Source organism: Erpetoichthys calabaricus, chromosome 9 (genome assembly GCF_900747795.2).
Source record: "Erpetoichthys calabaricus chromosome 9, fErpCal1.3, whole genome shotgun sequence".
NCBI classification, from domain to species: Eukaryota; Metazoa; Chordata; class Cladistia; order Polypteriformes; family Polypteridae; genus Erpetoichthys; species Erpetoichthys calabaricus.
In genome coordinates this window covers 69,279,863-69,299,936 of record NC_041402.2, presented here as the reverse complement: position 1 = coordinate 69,299,936, position 20,074 = coordinate 69,279,863, and the positions used below count along the sequence as shown (strand labels likewise).

The window sequence follows — 20,074 nt, the reverse complement described above, 5'->3', positions numbered from 1 at the left end:
GTAAATTAAAAGCCTGTTTATATTTATTCCACCTTAAAATTCAAGCCACTTTACTCAGTATTACAATATTTAACTTCCTCCAGAATATTTTCAATGAACAATACAGATTTGGCCTGCACATCATGTGTATATTCAATGTATGGTTTGAAGGTTTAGCAGATCTCTGAAGCTATAATGCAGTAAGTGTGAAATTCACTTTCATCCATTTGTTCTTTATAAATGCATGTATCCGATTATAACCCATTATATAACAGTGGCAAGCATGTTACTGAGGGCTCAGTTAATCATTTTACTTGTTGCGCAAGTCTCTGTCTTTCTCTCACTGGCAAAATAGCATTGTAAGTGAATAACAATTGAATGCATGCTACATCCTGGAGCTGCCAATAGCAATTTATAAAATTTCTGTCTCATTTAAAAAATAATGGCCTATTTCTACCACATATTTAAATATCAGTAACGGCGCACTGCACAATAACGTGCAGTGAATACACTTGAGCATTCATAGTTTTCATACTCTTTCTCTGTACGTTTAGCATTCGTTTGCGCAGAGGTTAATGCGCTTGCTGCTTCCTGAGCAGCTCTTCTTTTCTTCCTAGAGGGCTGCTGCTTCTCTTCTTTCATCGGCATCTTTCCGCATTAAAACTGATTAAGTCAGTTTTTGTGTTGCAATTACTTACTGCATTTTCCTTAATTTTTCACTTAAGTTGCCATTTAAGTCTTCAATCTACATCAAGAATAATTTAAGATCTGAAGAGGTAGGGGAAGTGACGGCGAAGGTGGTAGGAATGAGAACAGTGCCCATACACATGCGCCACACAGCCGTCCTGCTTGCCGCTGCTGAGAGTTGATTCTACAATAAAATAAAATAAAAGTAAAAAAAGGAATAACTTTGAAGGTCAATCATCACCCTGAAAAGCGGATAGTAGACGTCACGAAGTATATGTGCACCAAATTTCAGGTCAATAGGTCAAACTGTTTGCGAGCTACAGATGATTTAAAATCCTGGACAGACAAACGGACAGCCACGGTAATGTACTATATGAGAAGGTGGTCAAAATACCTGTACTTGCCAGAAGAGAAAAATAAAACCGTGAAAGCAAAATATCCCCTATTTAACATACATTGCATGTGGATGGATTACACACTGGAATGCCCAAGACTTTGTATGTGATGGATCTGACCACATGTGGTAAATACATATGTATATGATTTTCTCACAAAGTATCAATACAGTGTCGGAGAAACAGTAAAACAACCAGTACAAAAGTTTTAATTAATCTTCTGTTTGGGTGCATATAGTATATTGAAACCATAGGCCACAATATGAATGCCATGCTCAGATAAAAAACAAAGTCACTCTGCCTTCTGACATGGCAGTAGGCAAACTATGCTTTTACTGAAATTTTTCCTCAACATGAGCAAAATAAAATATAAAAAGGAGCCCTTGAACAGCAGAGGAGTGCCACAGACACCGCACCAGAGAGCCCTGTGATTGGTTCTTGCCTTACAGCCTGTGCTGCTGGGATGATCACTGACTTCCTGTTACTTTAAACTAAGTGGATGAAATTCACCCGTCAGCGCATGCAGGATAATATGTATACTTATAACTTTTGTTTAATATTTTTTTGACTTGACATGTTCGTGAGAGCTGTATGGCAAAAGTGGCAACAGACATGGCAACGAGCTGCCTCTCGTGCATGCTGGGTTTTCCAAAGTGGTGAATTTCAAGGAGAGACTGGTTATGAGAGTGTCAGAATGATGAATGAAGGGCAGAATATGATACAGCAGGCCATCAAGGAGCAAGATAGTCATGCAAAAATATTTGAAGTGTATCTCTTCATCATGTAGGTCACCCATTCACGAGAATATTATACTTGCCCTCCCTTTTCTGCTTTTGTTTAAGGGGTGTGAGACTCCACCTCCTCTTTTTCCCTTTAAAACCAGTAATAACAGGCACAACTCTTATTCCATCAACTGAGTCTCACTTTTTGTCTGCTGTGACATTGACCGAACACTGTCACCTGCTGACTAGAAAAATATCAAGATATAAAATGAACAGAAAAAGACAATCAAATCATTCACCATAATTGCTTATATTTCATGATTGTGACGGCGCTATTTCCAACCAGAAATTATATAGACATCCTACCATATCTTTTATTTTAGTGCCACATTTCAGACATAAATATTCATTTACTGTATTCTGATAAAGTTTACAGTTAAGGAAAGCAAAGAAAAGAAGATAAACCACTGCGGAAACAAAGAATGATTGCTACTTTTAAGTACATAAGCTTACAAATAAAAAAAATTGCTTTAAAGGGAAAAATTTTAAATAACATGTTGGATTGTTTTTACTATATATAGTTATTGGGGCTGGGGTAAGGGATATCTGAAGTGGATGCTCTGATTGGGTTGCAGTTTTTTTTACATATAGAAGCCATGTGAGAATGTGACAGAAATCAGGAGAATGTCTGGAACCTTCTATTTAAACACATAGTCTGAATGTTTCCATGTCTGAAAGAGACAGTGGGAGGGCATGGCTTGCTGCACTAATGGATGCCATACTCTCTGGACAACTTATATCATCTTTTTTCATATCTGTCAACCCAATCTTCTCCATTAAGAATAATCCTATTATTTGACCATAACAGTGAAACTATTGTTTTCTATAAATTAAAATCTATATGCAACATATAATTTCCTTATTCTACCTTTTGCTGAAAAGAGTGTTCATCAACACATTAGTAAGCTGACTCTTTAAAACACTGAGGGGAAAAAATACTTTATTTTCAATAATGTGGTTAAAAAAACAGAACTGGAAAGTTTCAAATACTTTCCTCATTGGAGGTATTCAAAATGGTCCCAAGGGAATCTAAATTCAGCTTGGGTTTTGCAAATATAAAAGGAGTGCTTCCAGTTTTCATTGGTTAATAAACATCCAGAATCAGAGATGAGTCACATGGTCTCAAAATACAAAGGAATACCAAGACTCCAAATAAACACCCTGTCAGAAAACAATCTATTAAGAAAAAGTATCAATTTGTAATTCATAACCTTAGCAACCACACCATATTAATCAAAATTATGATTACTTAAAGAAACAAGTCAGGTTTTTTTAATTAATTTAGCAAGTATAAATACAAAACTGCCATTAAAAGCACTGTGTTAACTGCAGAATGTTTTATTTTTGAAATAGCAGTAAGCAGAAAATTAAAACTGCAGATAGCTTTACTTTTTATATTTAATGTGTTTCATTGTAACATTGTTATATAAATCATATAATCAAATCAAATATTTGTAAAAGTCAGAATATGTTTTTAAAGATGGACCAATAGGTAAGACCGAGAATATGTTTTGCATTGGGCTGCTTCAGTTTGTGTGCTTTTGAGATTTTGGCACCACAACAGATAGAAAATTACTGTTTTACTGATAACTTTACGTTTTTTAACTGTGATCAGGTTCCATCTTGGCATCTAGCCTTCATTTTCACATTCACAGACCTACTGAGGACAAGACAAACAATGCAGGGCCAGCTTGTAATGAGAAAAAGGGACTGTGTAAACAAAACCATACTAATTAGCAGTATACTGAATGATAGCCGGGGAGGACTCTGGGATCCTGCACACAGAAGCTCAGTATTATTTCAATGATTCCAACCATGCTGAACCTTTTTATTTAAAAGTGCTGTTGAAGCCTTCTAAAGTTTTTTTTGTGTTTTTGTGGGGTTTTAATACTTTGACTTTTATTAGGCCATGTTCAAGATGGTCTAAGTACATTAGTACAGAGTTCTTCTTCTTTTCACTCTGTATCAAAAATAGCAAAGTTCGATTCTCTTCCAGTAGTGGGCACGAATAACTTATTTGAAGGAGCATGTTCTTGAAATATACAGAACCTTCTTTTTGCAAGAGCAATCCACAGGGAACTTCATGGGTTTGACTGCTGGCTTATTCTGAGAAAACTTAATAGACATCACTCTGAGAAAAAGAGGATTTTTTGCAGATTAAACACCCCCCTGTCTTATGGAGTGTTACCTGGGCATCTTAAGAGTAGAGACAGGTCAAGCTGCCGACACTTTTCACAAAGAAGTTCATGAACTGAAATAGGCAAATTTGTTTTACTAATGGCTTTATCAGTAATTACTTATAAGTTAAAAGTATATAAAAAACCTACTTTTTTTTTTAGCTGGCAAGGGTACAGAATCATGAAATTGAACATCTTTTCACAGCATAAAGCACTTTTGCTGCTTAGAACAAACTGCTTTGTCAAGCAAGCTAGAAATATATTACAGAGCAGAAATTGGAACTGATTATTTTTGTATTATTTAGTTATTTTTTATTTATTTCAGCGATACCTCACTTAAAAAGAAATAACTCTGAAATAAAAACTGTCATTTTCACTTTGAGGGTTGAAAGATTGGGCTCTAACAAGTTTTTTTTTATTGGTGAATCGTCCACATGATAGATGTTTGTGCTTTGCCTGACTTGGGAATCCTGTGGCTCATGCACATGCTCCAAACTGTGAATGTGTGCATTGGATAAGAGTGCAAGAAAAAGTTGCCTTAATTTATTGTGCTAATCAGCTAATTTATTTCAGAAAACTCTGGATTCATCATTAGGAGTCTGCATTTGAAGTGTCTGCTGTAAATGTGGCACTTGATGGCCAAAGGTTTATCGCCGCGCTACCAACCACCAATCAAAAAATAGCACTTGTTTAGAGCCCGCCCTCTCAACTTTGAGGAGTGTGATAGACAATTTTCATTTCAGGGCTTAGTTCAGGTTACATGAGATGTTTCTAAACTAAATAAATGAAATACTTAAAGAAGTACATAAAGAAATCAGTAATAAAAATATATTTTCTGACACATTTAATTATTTGTACTCACATTTCAAGTTGTTATTCTTTATTTATTGTCACATTTTACTATCCTTTTATTTAATTGCATATTTATTTATTTTTGTCCAAAATATTCCTCCATACTTTTTGAAGTGAAGAACCAACTCTACTCTCATTCGTTGATCAAGAGTCCTGTCTTCAGTTCAAAAAGTGACTCCCATGAGAGTTTATAAAACAATATTTTACAAAAAATAAATAAAGCATGCATTTTGCTTATTTTGGGCATACTGACTAGATTGTGGGCACATGGATTGCACACCACGAGTAAAGTAAGATTTCTTTTTCTTTTTTCCTTGGATGTTTTTCACATCATTTGCCGTGGTACAATACTGCGTGCTATTGCCTTCTGTTATGAACTTTCTCTCCACTCTGCATGAAAACATCCATCCATCCATCCATTTTCCAACCCGCTGAATCCGAACACAGGGTCACGGGGGTCTGCTGGAGCCAATCCCAGCCAACACAGGGCACAAGGCAGGAAACAATCCCGGGCAGGGTGCCAACCCACCGCAGGACACACACAAACACACCAAGCACACACTAGGGCCAATTTAGAATCGCCAATCCACCTAACCAGCATGTCTTTGGACTGTGGGAGGAAACCGGAGCCCCCGGAGGAAACCCACGCAGACACGGGGAGAACACTGCATGAAAACATGAGATCAAAACATTTTCTTGCACACAACTACAAAGTACATGGTATAAGTAATACATAAAAAAGTATCATTTTTGGTTAGAGTATTCCTTTAACAGCATGCACTGTAACAATGCACATTACAGAACCAACAAATTTAACAAGTGATGAGTACAATATTAGGAGTATACAGGCAGCTTTTTCTAAAATACACTACAGGTATATTCCAGGGGGACCTTGGACGTATAACTGACAGCTTTTCTGACATAAAAAATCAAAAGGACCTATACAAATTTAGTATGACCACAATATGTAATTACAAAACAGAGTTGGCCTCAATATAAGCTACTGAAATAGCACAAATTTTGGCCAAAGGAAATTGAAAAGTGTATCAAAATCATTTTATTTGTAATTGCTTGTAAAAGAGAGTTGTTTGAGTTTAGTCTTGAAGAAATAGAATTCTGTCCCTTTTAATGTGTGCATCGTATGTGTATGTTTACATACAAAGAAAAAAAATAACTACATGAATGATGAAAGTAACATTTTGGAATCGGAGTACAGACAATCTTGATTTAATTTACACCTTTTCAACAAGGTATGTAAAGCATCTTTCAACTGTGAGATTTACAATTTCACTAGGCAGGGCTGTTACATGAGCATACAAGATAACAAATGTACATGGAAGACAGCTAGACAGTTATCAATGACTTCATTAAGAGCTAAAAGTGTGGTCTGTTGCAGAGGAAGATATCTTTGTAAGTTAACTCCCTTAGCACACGAGTAGTCCTAAAACCCAAACGTTATTTTAAACTGAAGCATGCCTCTGATTTTTCATATAAGACTTCATCCTTCAGTTCGGTTTATTATGCTGCTATGAATTTAAGTGCTGAAACCACTGATCGGCTCCTTACAGACAGCACTCTGCAAATTCTGTACCCATGGTAACCTAGCCAGGAAGACGCGGCGCTGGAGGCACATCGACAGGCTAATCGTATCATATTACACATGCCCTTGAAATGATTTAACAGCAGGAGGAGGGCAACACAAGGGAGCTGGGGTTGAACCCCACCTGACGCTAACTCCATTAACATCCCCCCTCCTCACCCCACCCCACCACATCATGTTCCCACGTTGACTTATGAAATGAAGAGCACATCTGGTCCATTCTGCTCCAGTGGGAAACGCTCGCGCTCAAGTCGCTCGGCTCCGCTACAAGCTGCAGTTTACTTCCAAAAATCGCACTCCCACAACTGACGCCCACAAAACTCCTCAAGATAAAACGGCATATATTTGGAGAGCTCATTTCTACTGCGCCGCTGCCGATGCCTGGACTGAATTCTTCTAAAATTAAGCCAGCCCCGCGCTGTAGTCAGTGCATGTTCCCAACCTCTGTCTCTCTCCTACCTGTTTCGGAGGTTTTATAGAGAATCCTAAACTGGCAAGATTTTGTGATCCACATGATTACATTGTGATCATGAACAAAAGCGGCGGAGGGTCGGCTCAGTTATCGGCGATCGGTGACTCGCACACAACAGACAACTGGATCTGGCAAGCAAGACATTTCGCGGAGCCCACCGCGGCGAAGAAGAGCGCAGAAGTGAGAGAACTGATACAAGCCGGTATGCTAGAAAGCTTGTTCCATTTTGTAATTCTATTTATAAACAGAGAAGCCCTACAAATGTCAGTGTTTCAGCGTCCTTAAACTTGCATACTTCTGCTTGGCGTGTGAGGGAATTTGTTAAGTGGGCGAGTACCCAGGTGTCACTGAAGGTCTACGCGGGGACACGCGTGGTTCACACTTGGTGACATTCTGTGTTTTAGGTCAAGGGTGCAAGAAACATCTGTGTGCATGGCGTTTAGTACGATCTCAAGTGTGTCGGTAAACAGCACGGATGTAAAATGTGTGTTGATGTGAGTGGATGGGATTTTAGTCACCTAATGCACAAGGCGAGTGTTTATGCGTAATTGCGAGGGTACGGACACCTGACTGAATTGGAAAGAGTTCTTTAATAGGCAAGCTGCCTACAAGACGCTTTTCTGGTCGTCGGTCACTTTGTGACTATGTGTCTTATGGAGGCTCCTATACTTTCATTAGCGAATTTATCCACATGTGGGTGTGTACGCACGAAGTCTAGTACACGAGTGTTTTTGTCTTTGTCAGCATGTGAGTGTCCTGTTTTGTGCGTGAGACCACGGGGCTGTGGATTATATGGATTTAATTACTAGAGATCGAAAGGGTCGATATGGATCCCCTTTTTTAAACTGGTACCTCAGTGTGCGACAGTAAGGATTCAGTGGGTGGTGGAAATTATCGTGGCTTGAATACACATGGTATGTAGCATATGAAAGTATGGTGTACCCAATATCTGCCGCCACACACATACAGTATCTATTAGAGGTGTTAAAGCAAATGGTAAAGGGGTGCTGGAGTAGAAAATTCGTCTGAGATGCTTTTCATGTAGAATTCACTTTACAGCTTTCAGTTCTTTGAACAAGAAAAAGAAATTAATGTCCCTGCATGCAGATAGTATTGTGAAATTTGACCAAAATTCAAATATTTCTAAACAAAACGTGAATGCTGAAAATATGGTCACATCACTGCTTGAAAGAATGTTTTATGGAAAGCAGAGGTGATGTTATTTAAGGCAAACTATACTTTTTTAGTTTTGAGTTTTAAAATTAGCTAAGGTCACTGTTGTGGTACAAAGTTAATAAACTTGCCCCATCTCAAAATTCACTCTGAAATGCTACATGAAATTGGTGTTTGGAGCAGTGTTTCTCTATGTAAACTGGTTCATTTTGTGGTTGAAGATTAAAAAGTATAGTAATACAATTTCATTAATATATGTGCCTATTCATTTTTTTTCAACCCATTTATCCAGGGCAGATTCATGGGACAGCTGGAATCTATTCCAGCAATCATCAGATGTAATACAGGAGCAATCCCCTGACATAAGGGCCAATTTAGCTATGTCAATTCATCCCACCTTCCCTGTCTTTGGACTATGACAAAACTGGACCACCGGGAGGAAGCCCATTCTGACACAGAGAAAGATTTTTTTTTTTTTTTTTAAACTGGGCTATTATTGATTTACATGAGCTGCATACTATTGAACATACTACATACAGTTCTTAGTGGTGCTGGTGTAAAAGAGATTGCAGAAGAACACCAATGAATCACCAATGGTGTTATTTGGTATTGTCACAAATGTGATTTTAAGTTGATTTAGTCAAAGCTAAAAACTGCTAAAAAAAATCTCAATTCTCCATTAGCATCAAAGCCTAACTTTAGTATTGCCTCAGTATGCAGTGAATGTGAATAAATGTCTACCAATTAAAGATAAACAGAACTGAATACTTATTTTTACTCATTCAAATGCACCATCCTATTCTCTTCTTCTAACGTTCTGAAAAACTGCATCTCCATCAGCTATAGAAAAAGCTGCAGTACATTCTGTTCAGTCATAGCTTGGCTCCATCAGTTAATTTGTGGTGTGTTTATTTTTCTTTTTTCCCCATTTTGTTTAAAACTTCAAAAAGTTTGGGGAGGGGGAGTGTCTTTTGTAATTGCAACAAGTCTAAACACAAGACAAGACAAAAAGACAAACTTTAAGATGGGTTCTCTAATCCAGGAAGACCATAAAACTTATTCCAAAGTATTCGAGGAAAAAATGCAGCAGTTGCTACATTTGATGACATGCCGTGTTTGTCGATGCTGTTATTTAAACTTTGTGAGTGCTGATGACTGGAGCAGCACACTGGGTGATGGGCATTGTAGTCCCCAATTCAGCAATTTCCACAAGGTTGCAGACAAATTGAAGGAGGTCAGGTAATATATATTAAATACTTTTTTTACTGAATTAGTTCAGTGAAATTGACTGTGCCCAGCTATATAGTGCCTTGCAAGTACTTGAGCTTTATAGTGCACTTGCTACACACATCTTCTTCAAACTTTGCCGAACTTTACTCTCATCAGTTCACGTCTTCATAAACTAGCACATCCCAACTCTCTGTATGATTGTCGTCAGCATGAGTGGCGAAAAAGGGATTTGGTGTGTTAAAATGTCTTACTCGTTAAGGTATCATTAATAACAAAAATCAACGAGTAAAAAAATGTGTTGGCTTATTTTAATTTTTCTATAATGTCACCACATTTCAATCAAATTCATCAAGAAATTTTTGATATTTTAAAGTGTTTAATTTTTCTATGGTGTGGGAGGGGGTTTTGGGGGGTTATCCCCTATATATTAATTTATTGCAGTGTCCTCTCGTAGTGCACACTTACTTCCTTAGATGCCCTAGATGTACCATTGTGGCAAATTTCAGCTTTTTAGCTAAATGGAAAATAACATTTTTACCGATAAGAGAGTGAGTGAGTGAGTCAGTCAGTCAGTCAACTTTGCATTATATATAGACCAGTAACGGCACACTACAGTGCAGTGAGTACACTTGACTTGAGCATTCATAGTTTTCTTACTCTATCTTTGTGCATTTGTTTGTTCAAAAGTTGATGTGCTTGCTGCTTCCTGAGCAGCTCTTCTTTTCTCCACCCTAGCGGCCCGCTTCTTCTCTTCTTTCATCAGCATCTTTTTGTGTTAAAACCAATTCAGTGTTTGTGTTGCAATTACTTAGTACATTTTCTTTAATTTTTCACTTAAGCTGGCACTTAAGTCTTCAATCTGCCTCAAGAATGATTTAAGATATGAAGAGGTAGGGGAAGTGATGGCGAAGGTGGTAGGGGTGAGAACGGTGCCCATACGCATGCGCTGCACAGCCATCCTGCTGGCCGCTGCCGAGAGTTGATTCTACAATAAAATCAAATAAAAAGAGGAATAACCTTGGATGCCAATCATCACCCGAATGCGGATAGTAGGCGTCATGTAGTATATGTGTACCATATTTCTGGTTAAATGGTCTGTGAGCTACAGGTGATTTAAAATCATGGACAGACAAATGGACAGCCATGGTAGCATATTATATAAGAAGATTATTTGTGTGTTGGGCTGATATGATAATGAGCATAACAGGGAAGACACGGCTGACCAAATCATGAAATCTTGAATAAGAGAGCCCAGTTTGTAATCCCTTCTTATGCTGTTATCTGGGACAGCAGCCATATGGTGATCCATATGCCTCAACTTCTTTATATTTAGTTGGAAAATGGCTTGTATGCAACATAGTGGAATGTTGTTGATCTTGAGGACACAATAAAACACACCTTTAGCCTTGCTGATTAAATTTATACCTGATATTGCAAACGCTTTGCATGTGTCAGCTCCACTTCCATTGTAAATCACCCAAAATAAACATACACACGCTCCTGCCTTCTGACCATCCTGCCATTTTGCGTATTAACTGTACTACCCTTTCAAGTGCCTGTGGATTCTCCTAATTAAGTTCCTTTTAACAACCTTGTCCTTTTTTGCATAATTGGTAATTAAAATCCATATCACCCACCACTGGCACCCCAGCAAGTGTCTATCCTTAATTTTTTTTTTTTTTTTACCTTTTTCTCAATTAGCAGCCCATCTGTATTGTGCTTTCCTTTAAGAACTTTCTATTAATTCTATGGCTGTTCTCATGGTAACAAGTCTGACACAAATCTGTCTGGAGCACACAAGACCATGGCAGAGGCTGCATGAATTTATTTATTTATTTATTTTTAGTGTCTATTCCAGACTGGACAGTGCCTGTTTGGAGTTTGTACTTTCTCCTCCTCACTGAGTGGGTTTTCCCCACAAAAGTCTTCTCCCAGATGTGCAGGCTTATTAATCAATAAGTAGATTCATTTGGTGTGTGCATGATTGTGAGCCTGAATGTGTCCTATGATAGGCTGGAGTGCTGTTTAAGGTTGGTTTATGCTCTTTCTCCCATGTTGCACAGGTAGGCTCTAGCCTCCTCAGTTCAATTAACTGGATTAGAAAATCGATGAACAGAGTGTTAGTTCACTGGAAGGTGTCTATTTTTTCTAGACAATGCAGTAAAAGGTATTGAAATAGATCTTAGGTTATGTAAATAGTATAATTCTATTCACAATACTGCAGTTAGAAGTTTAGAGATTTAAGGATGAGATTGTCTTCATTAGCTTGCAGAGACAGTTTCTTCTTTTTCTTAAGTCCTCATTATTCTCCAGTCTGTATTAACAATAAAATACATGTAAGTAAACTCTGTATGTAATCTCAATAATACTAAAAAATCCTCTTTGTCAATACTTAATTTTCAAACCTATGTAATGTTCCTCACATACTAAATAGAAATGAGGGTTTGGGTGGGGGTTGAATTTTGCTTTGATTTGTTAAATTTGACTTGACTGTATGGAATGTTACTGTTTCTAATTAAAATCGATATAAATAAATAAATAGAAATTAGGACTGTATTATTTGATGGGTAAACTGATCAAGAAGGGCCATTCATCAGAATGTTTAAATCTAGAAAATATCCCTTTTGATGCACCTGGAAAGCACTTAATATTTGCTTGTTCAGATCTGGAAAAGGATATTGTAATGATCATGGACCGGGAGTGGGAATACAGTTGAACATTTAATCCAGACCTCGATCAGCTTTTCATAGAAGCCTAATTAATAATACATTATAGATAATTAAAATGAGATGCACAAATATGGTGGATGCTTAGTGATTTAATATTAACAGAAAAATGTGTTAGCATTGCTCAACCAAATAAGTTAAAAGCCACCAGCAAAGGGGGGCAAAATCTGTACTGCATCTGAGATGAGTGCAGTGATAGAAGCTCTTAATGTACTATGTCCTCAGCATTAACTACTGACTACCCGATGCTCAAATTTGAAAGCCAAGCCTGTCTTTAAGTTTTGCCTTCAGCTAGGAATGATTAGTGAATAGTTAAGCTCCTTACTCTCGGTTCAGACAAGTGAATCAAACATAATACGGTTTTAGTACCCAGCTACTGCTGGCTTGTAACATGATTGAGCTTTTAGCTTGGCAAAGTACCTTTTTACTTTCTAAAATAAAATCGTAAAATAATAAAATGTGATCTTCAGACATCCTGAAGCTTTGAACTATATATATTTTTTATAAAACCCTGTCAGTGGTATTTTACAAGAAGAGAGGTCAGCCGGGGTTGGAAGATCACTGATGAGATGTGCTGACTACATAAGTATCGGGTAAGAGCTGGCTAAGACTTGGCCATATGTCTTCACTTGTGCTGTAAATTAGTCAGAATATTGGAAATTGGTAAAAAGGTTTTATCTTCCATGAGTATTATAATAATGCATACTATATTTATTTAATTTTTGGTGAAATTGTAGTTTATATGTTATGTTTTTTAATGTGCTTGTAACATTTTGCCTAATTTACTTTTTAGATATTGAATTCTGATGTGTATGGTATTTTGGAAATTTGTACCACATACTGTGTCTTAATAGACTTAGTGGACTGGATTTGTTTTTTGATTGTGAATTACTTGTGGTTATAACACTGTACATTAATCAAACTAAAAGAAGTGGGAATTCAAGGTGCATTGTGTAGTTCGGTGCAAAATTTGCCTCAAACACAGGAAATAACGGGTGTTTTTTTGAAGATAACTTTTTCAGAATATCATACAGATTTGTACAGATTTTTGGCAGATACAATTATAAAAAGTAAACAAATATAATAATATATAATAATAATAATATAATAAGTAAGTAAATATAAGGTATTACACATAGGAAGTAGAAATGTTAGATTTGAATACACAGTGCAATGTCTGTAATATGAAAGTGTACTTTATGAAAAATATGTAGGAGTCATACTGGATTCACCACTGATTATATCAAAACAGTGGACAGAATCAATCAAGAAGGTTAATAGGATGTTAGGTTATACAGTATATCACAATGTGTGGAGTTAAGTAAAGGAAGGCTATACTTAAATTGTATAACTATGTACAGTTTTGATCTCCTGTAATTGCAAAAAGGATATCACAGCACTAGATAAAGTCCAGAGAAAAGCGACAAGGCTGATCCTGAGACTGTGGTATAAGCTATGAAGAGAGATTGAAGAAGCTGAACCTTTTCAGTTTAAGCAAACAGAGATTAAGAGGTGACATGACTGAAGTGTTTAAAAGTATGAAAGGAATTAGCACATTGGATCCCATTCTTCAACAGGAACACATACGCATAGTTGGAAACTTGTAAAGGGCAGATTTCACACAAATGACAAAGTTATTCTTCATGCAAAGAACCATAGCCACATGAAATAAATTACCAAGTATTATTATTAGAGAGTAGGACTTTAGGGACATTCAAATCTCAACTTGATTTTATTTTAGACAATCTAAATGAATATGTTGGTCAAGCTTTATGGTCTGAACAGCCTTTATTTTCAAGAGACTGAATTTGAATCCTGACTTTGTACCTTTAATTATAATAATACATTTTATTTATATAGCAGGCGGCACGGTGGCGCAGTGGGTAGTGCTGCTGCCTCGCAGTTGGGAGACCTGGGGACCTGGGTTCGCTTCCCAGGTCCTCCCTGCGTGGAGTTTGCATGTTCTCCCCGTGTCTGCGTGGGTTTCCTCCGGGCGCTCCGGTTTCCTCCCACAGTCCAAAGACATGCTGGTTAGGTGGATTGGCGATTCTAAATTGGCCCTAGTGTGTGCTTGGTGTGTGGGTGTGTTTGTGTGTGTCCTGCGGTGGGTTGGCACCCTGCCCGGGATTGCTTCCTGCCTTGTGCCCTGTGTTGGCTGGGATTGGCTCCAGCAGACCCCCGTGACCCTGTGTTTGGATTCAGCGGGTTGGAAAATGGATGGATGGATTTATATAGCACCTTTCCCATGCTCAAGGCACTTCAGAGCTTAAGAAAGAACGGCAGGGTATACAGTATATAGCATAGTACTAAACAAGATAAATAAAGAAGAGTAAGATAGTAAATTCAGAAAAAAAATCTAACAGAGAACATAATTGATGGTCTAGCACACACACAGGTTACATGAGCATCTTGACATACAGGGTGGTCCAGATGTAATTATGCAATTATTGTATTGCATTTCATTAAAAGTTGCATAGTTAGATCTGGACCACCCTATAGAGGTAAACTGAAAGAAGGGTAAGAAAGTCAAGTAGAGCTAAAAGCCTTCCTGAACAGATGAGTTTTTTTTAAAAGAATTCAAGGAGTCAGCTGATCTAATTAATTTCAGTAGGTCATTCCAGAGTCTGGGAGCTGTACAGCTGAAGGCCCTGTCACCTATGAAATGTAGGTTAGTGTGGGGTACAACAAGATTGCCAGAATCAGAGGAACTTAGTGGGCAGACAGGCACATAGTGATGGAGAAGGTCTCTGATGTAGTTTGGCGCAAGGTCATTTAAGGCTTTGTAGGTTATTAGTAGAATTTTATATTCAATTCTGTAAGATACAGGGAACCAGGGAAGGCGAAGCAGGATGGATGTTATGTGCTCGCTGCTGCTGGTCCATGTAAGGACTCTTGCAACCAAGTTTTGAATAAGCTGGAGCTGTGATATAAGATTAGAAGGGGCACCTGCCAGTAGGGAATTACAATAATTAATGCGGGATGTGATACCTTTCCATTTGGATCTCTGGTTTTCTTTGCAATTCCAAAGTTGCGATTGTTAGGTTAAGTGGTGACTGTAAATTGGCTTGATGTAAGTCATCATGGATGCTTACCATGAGTGTTCTTTGCATTGAGCTAGAATCTGGTTATTTCATTTCTTGTGCCCATTGTTGCAGGATTGGGTTGCAGCGCCACAAAATCATATTAAAATAGATGCTGACTTGTGTTGTATCCTAGCTTTGCTGCCATTAAGCAAATAGTAAAATGACCCAGATCTACTATGTTCTATTTAAAGTGAAAAGTATAGTAGGCTGATTTCAGATGTACTGTTTAGTCGGGTATACATTTGCAAACTCAGTTTTTCTGCTATCAAGAGAATGTAGCCTTTCCAGACTTAACTGTGTTTTTAAGGGTTCTGCCCATTTTTGCCTTCTCCTATCATTACAACAGATAATGTAGATATCTTTGTATTCATAGTTGAAAAGTAGGACATATATCATAATTTAAGAAAAACAGATTTGATTTTTAATGCTAGGAAATCACAATTATATTTGCATTTCAGAGTTTAGAAAAATGTCCAGAAATTATTATAAAGCTTGTGCTAATTCAGTAGCTCTTGCTTCTTATTATTTCTTACTTGACGGGTTGGGGAGACTTTGGTTTGTACAGAACTGTGGTTGTTGTTAAATACACAGAAAAAATGCAAAAATGGACACATATTCTAAAAAGCTGGACCTAAGTACTATGACTTAAAATATAGTCTTTATCCTCCCCTTGGGTACTAGTGTTGATTGGCAAATTTCTTCAAAGCATTTTTTATAGTAAATATGCTGTGTTTGCTGGTGACCTTGTTTGCCGAATATTTTCCTGGAAATTCACAGAGAAACTGGCTTAGGCAAAGATTTTTTTCCCATTGCTTTGTGAGGCCAGTGCAACATCACAGTGCTATGACTGTCATGTGCAGAACTTTCATGCATGCCTACTGAAAGATCATTGCCGATCTGCTTCACACATATGTGATGTCACAACCCAATTTGTACTCGAGTCAGATTTTATTCCCGCATGTTTATTTTTTTCTTAAAAAAAAAAGCAGTATTTTCATTTAAGGGGTGCATTAGCTGACCATAACAAGTATTGTCCCTGGGTATATAACACTGATCCCGCATGGTTATTTTTTTTCTGTGCCAAGCTACAATCTTAAAACAAGCCTTAAATGAGCTCTCTCCTTGTCAGAAAACTCACAAGACTCTGTGAAATAATAATAACAAAAGATTTATTACTATTTATGAGGTGTTTCTTTCTCCTTGATGGAAGGAAATATAGTGAAAAGCATTTGTATTCAGAGCCATGACTTCAGACGATGGAATGAGCCAGTCCCACTCTGCTACACATGGTACAACCAATGTGTGCCACAAGGTTCGAACAATGTGAACACAATGATCTGTATTTTATTTACTTATTTCTAGTTTGTGGCCTTCAGTTGTACTTTGTTTGTGGCATTCAATCTATCTGTGTCTTTTGTTGTTTGAGGCAAAGTGGCACAGTGGTGAGCACTGCTGCTACACAGCTCAGATCACATTTTTGGCCACAATAATCGGTCCAGCATAGTTGGCAGATACTTTCCTAGCCCTTGGGAACACTTAAAAGAACAGTAAAATATTATAATCCATTCAAAAGTAGTCCAGTTTCTTCTTCCCCTTTCACTTCAATGGGTTTTATGGAGTTCAGCGAAGTTCCAAAAGAGTTCAGTGATTTCTCCAAACTCACAAATAAGTGAACTATGTGGAGTTCGTTCACCATTACTGGTTACAACTGAATTGGTCACAGATGAATAGGCAGTCTGAACTTTGCTCCATCATGCTAATTTGGAATTGACTGAAAAATCTTTTGCTGTATGTACAGTGCAAACTGGTTTAGAGACAAAAAAACAAATAGGGGGCCTCAAGTTTCAGGTAACAATAATATTGTACAGCAATAATGGTTCTGTACTCATTTTTCCAGAGCACATGATTTACATTCATTAATTCTGTATCTGATATTTGACTGAAAGTCAATAATTTTATAATCGCATGTAGTACTCCTTGAAGGTGGGCATTAATGATAGATGTTACTAGCAGAGTGGGGTACTTTCATCTTAAGGTGGGGTTCATAGCTGCCTTGTTTGTCTTACAGTGCAGGCCTCTTTTTAAAATGTAGTGCTCATATGCAGCTTTACCATTAATGGTTAAGAATTCTGTTTCATTATACTCTGAGTAATTAACCTTTCATTAGTGACATAGTTATATATGAATGTATGGTATGCTCTCAACAAACTGATTTTTATCAAGTTTGATGCGGATGTCTTTGTAGTCACGGAACTGGCATCTGTGACCTTCCACACAGTACATTGTTTGTTACTTCTAAGTCATCCTGTCTCCAGCAACAAAGTAGTAAAGCTTGAAAATTGTTGAGTTTCTTTGCACTGCCATGATTGCTTTGGCAGCTGCTTTCAGATGGGCTTTAAATTCTTCCATCACAGCCAGATACGGTCATGGAAGATAGCAAATTTCAGTTTAGGGCTCTCCTGAGAATTATTACATATTGCACTGGGTCTTTTCAAGAAACCATGTACATAGTTTTTGACCTGAAAGCATTTTTTTCTAATTCAATCAATCTACCCTCAACAGACTCTACAAATTATACTGAGACATCCACTTCCATCACAGGCTGTGATATCCATACTGTACTTTGTATACAGTACTGTAAATACTGCAGGTAATCAGAGAGCAGAATAAGATATATGGGACCTGGATTAACCTTTATATAATTCAAAATATTCTTAAGATCAATTTAATTTAATCTTATTTAAGACACATTGACTATAGAGCATAGTCTTTTATTCTGAGTGCCTAGTTATGCATTGATGATTTTCTGTTCTTCTTTTCAGTTTCTACTCAAAGACGGCTTGATGAATCTAGCAATGTATTCATAATACACTGCTAGGCCAGTTTTACTGCATCCATTATGAATCACACTTCACATTTGATGGACACAGCCAAAACGGGTGGAAATTTTCTTTCAAGCCTTGGCCCCTCCCCAGACAGAATGCGCTCTCCGGACAGTATCACCACTGCTAGCCCAAAAGATGGAACCCCAAATTCCAGCCCACCTCTCCTCATGTCCCCTGGGTTGTGCAGTGGGGATGGAGGAGATTGGGAAAGCAGAGAGGAGCTGCGCTTCCGTGAGCTGGAGGAGGCACGTGCTCGGGCTGCTCAGATGGAAAAAACGATGCGTTGGTGGTCTGACTGTACAGCCAATTGGAGGGAGAAGTGGAGCAAAGTGCGTGCAGAGCGGAACAAGGCCCGGGATGAGGTGAGGCAACTGCGACAGAGGCTGGACACTCTGACCAAAGAGCTAACTGCTGTGCGCCGTGAACGACAGGAGCTGTCCAATGAGAATGAGCAGCTGAGACAGGAAGTTGGCCGTCTCCGGTCAGATAGAAACACTCTAGGAAATGTCCAGTCTTCCCCCACCATGGACAACAAGCTGGCTGCTGAGAGGGAACGAGAGAATGAGGCCTTGGTATCTCCAGATCAAGAACCTGTCAGGGACCTGGGTTCAGAGAAGCCTGACAAGAACAAGGTAGGTTTTTTACAAATGTATTACAGTTGTCATAGGCAGTAGTCCAGTGTTTCTGCATGTACAAAGTTTTCATCTTCCAAATTTTTGGATACAAGTGTTTGCTTTGAAGTGTAGCAGAAAATTCTGCTGCCAAACTGCATCAATTTTCTTAGATGCACTTACATAGAAATATTTAAAAGGGATATTTGTGTAAAAGCTACTTCTTTGGAAGCTCACCATCCTATTTTTTACTGGGAAATCAAAAGTTAAGGCCTTGTTTACAACTTTCTAGTAGGATACCTTAATTTAATCCTGCATTTTCAGATGCTCTAAGTACATTCACACTGATAGTGAACTTAAAACTTCATACCTAACAGACTGTTTTAACATGACAAAGATTTAAGATAAAATAAGATAATCATAGGTGCAGAGATTAGATCTTTAATAGCTAAAAATATTTACTTTCATAAGGAGTTTATTAAAGTTATGCAAAAGCTAAAATTCACACCTTGTAAAAAAAAAAATTGAGTGCCAGTTAGATACATAATAATTAATGAAGGATACTTCTGTGCTTCCTTGCCTCTGCTAATGGTATCAATTTCTGTTGGTTAATCATTTTCAGATAAATTATCTCAAATAATTGACTTGTTTTGTGTTTCTGTGAAGTAAACCTTTTATGCTTGTATACCTTCAGGTTTAAATAATTACTTTATTTCCATGTGTTTTATGCATCTCTCAGTTTTCTAAAGTTATGTGCATGCCAGATTGTTGAACGAAAGGTTGAATAGGACGTAACAGGACATCAAAGCAGAATGTAGACAAGCAAAAATATATGAAATGCATCTGTTCATCATGTATGTCACCCACTCACGAGAATATTATACTTGCCGTCCCTTTTCCACCTTTGGTTAGTGGGTCTGCACACAAACACCCACACTACTTACAACATAGTGAAATTGTGCAGCAAGTCAGTAAAGCAAGCAAGAGAAACAATAACTTTAGTTGTAAAGCAACTGGGGCAGTGAGGGCAAGAATGGCAAATTTTATCATATCCCTTTCAACATTTACTGTAAAATCAATAAAATAATAATTAACTAATACTTTGTTATGGATTTAAAAAGAATGAGAAGACAAGGCAAACAGTTCCACTACTGCTTCAGTACCAGTTACAAGTGAAAGAAATCATAATAACCAGCATTATGACAAAAATAATAAGAGAATAACTTTTCAGATACTAGAAGAACTTTTTTCAGAAGATTAAATATGGAGGATATTCCGCAAAATAGGAATTACTGCAGGGAGTGGACAGAATCTCAGTCAAGTCATGGAATATACCATCTTGTCTGCAGAGATCATCCAGAAACAATGCTTCTGTCACAAATTTTCAAGTGTTCATTCTTAGGAAATGGACATTAACCTTTT

General features: G+C 37.6%; 1 protein-coding gene across 3 annotated transcripts in view; it reads left to right on the top strand.

Moving 5' to 3' along the window:
- The window catches only part of ccdc102a (coiled-coil domain containing 102A), a 277,345-nt gene that overhangs the window by 147,139 nt on the left and 110,132 nt on the right, over positions 1 to 20,074 (top strand). For 2 of the 3 annotated variants that reach the window (XM_028809695.2, XM_028809692.2), the window contains one exon: positions 17,979 to 18,673. In XM_028809695.2, the coding sequence (XP_028665528.1) occupies positions 18,056 to 18,673 (618 nt within the window). In that variant the 5' untranslated portion in view covers positions 17,979 to 18,055. Of the gene's footprint in view, positions 1 to 6,503; positions 7,147 to 17,978; positions 18,674 to 20,074 lie in introns of those variants that run through there. The other variant, XM_028809694.2, reaches the window with a different exon arrangement.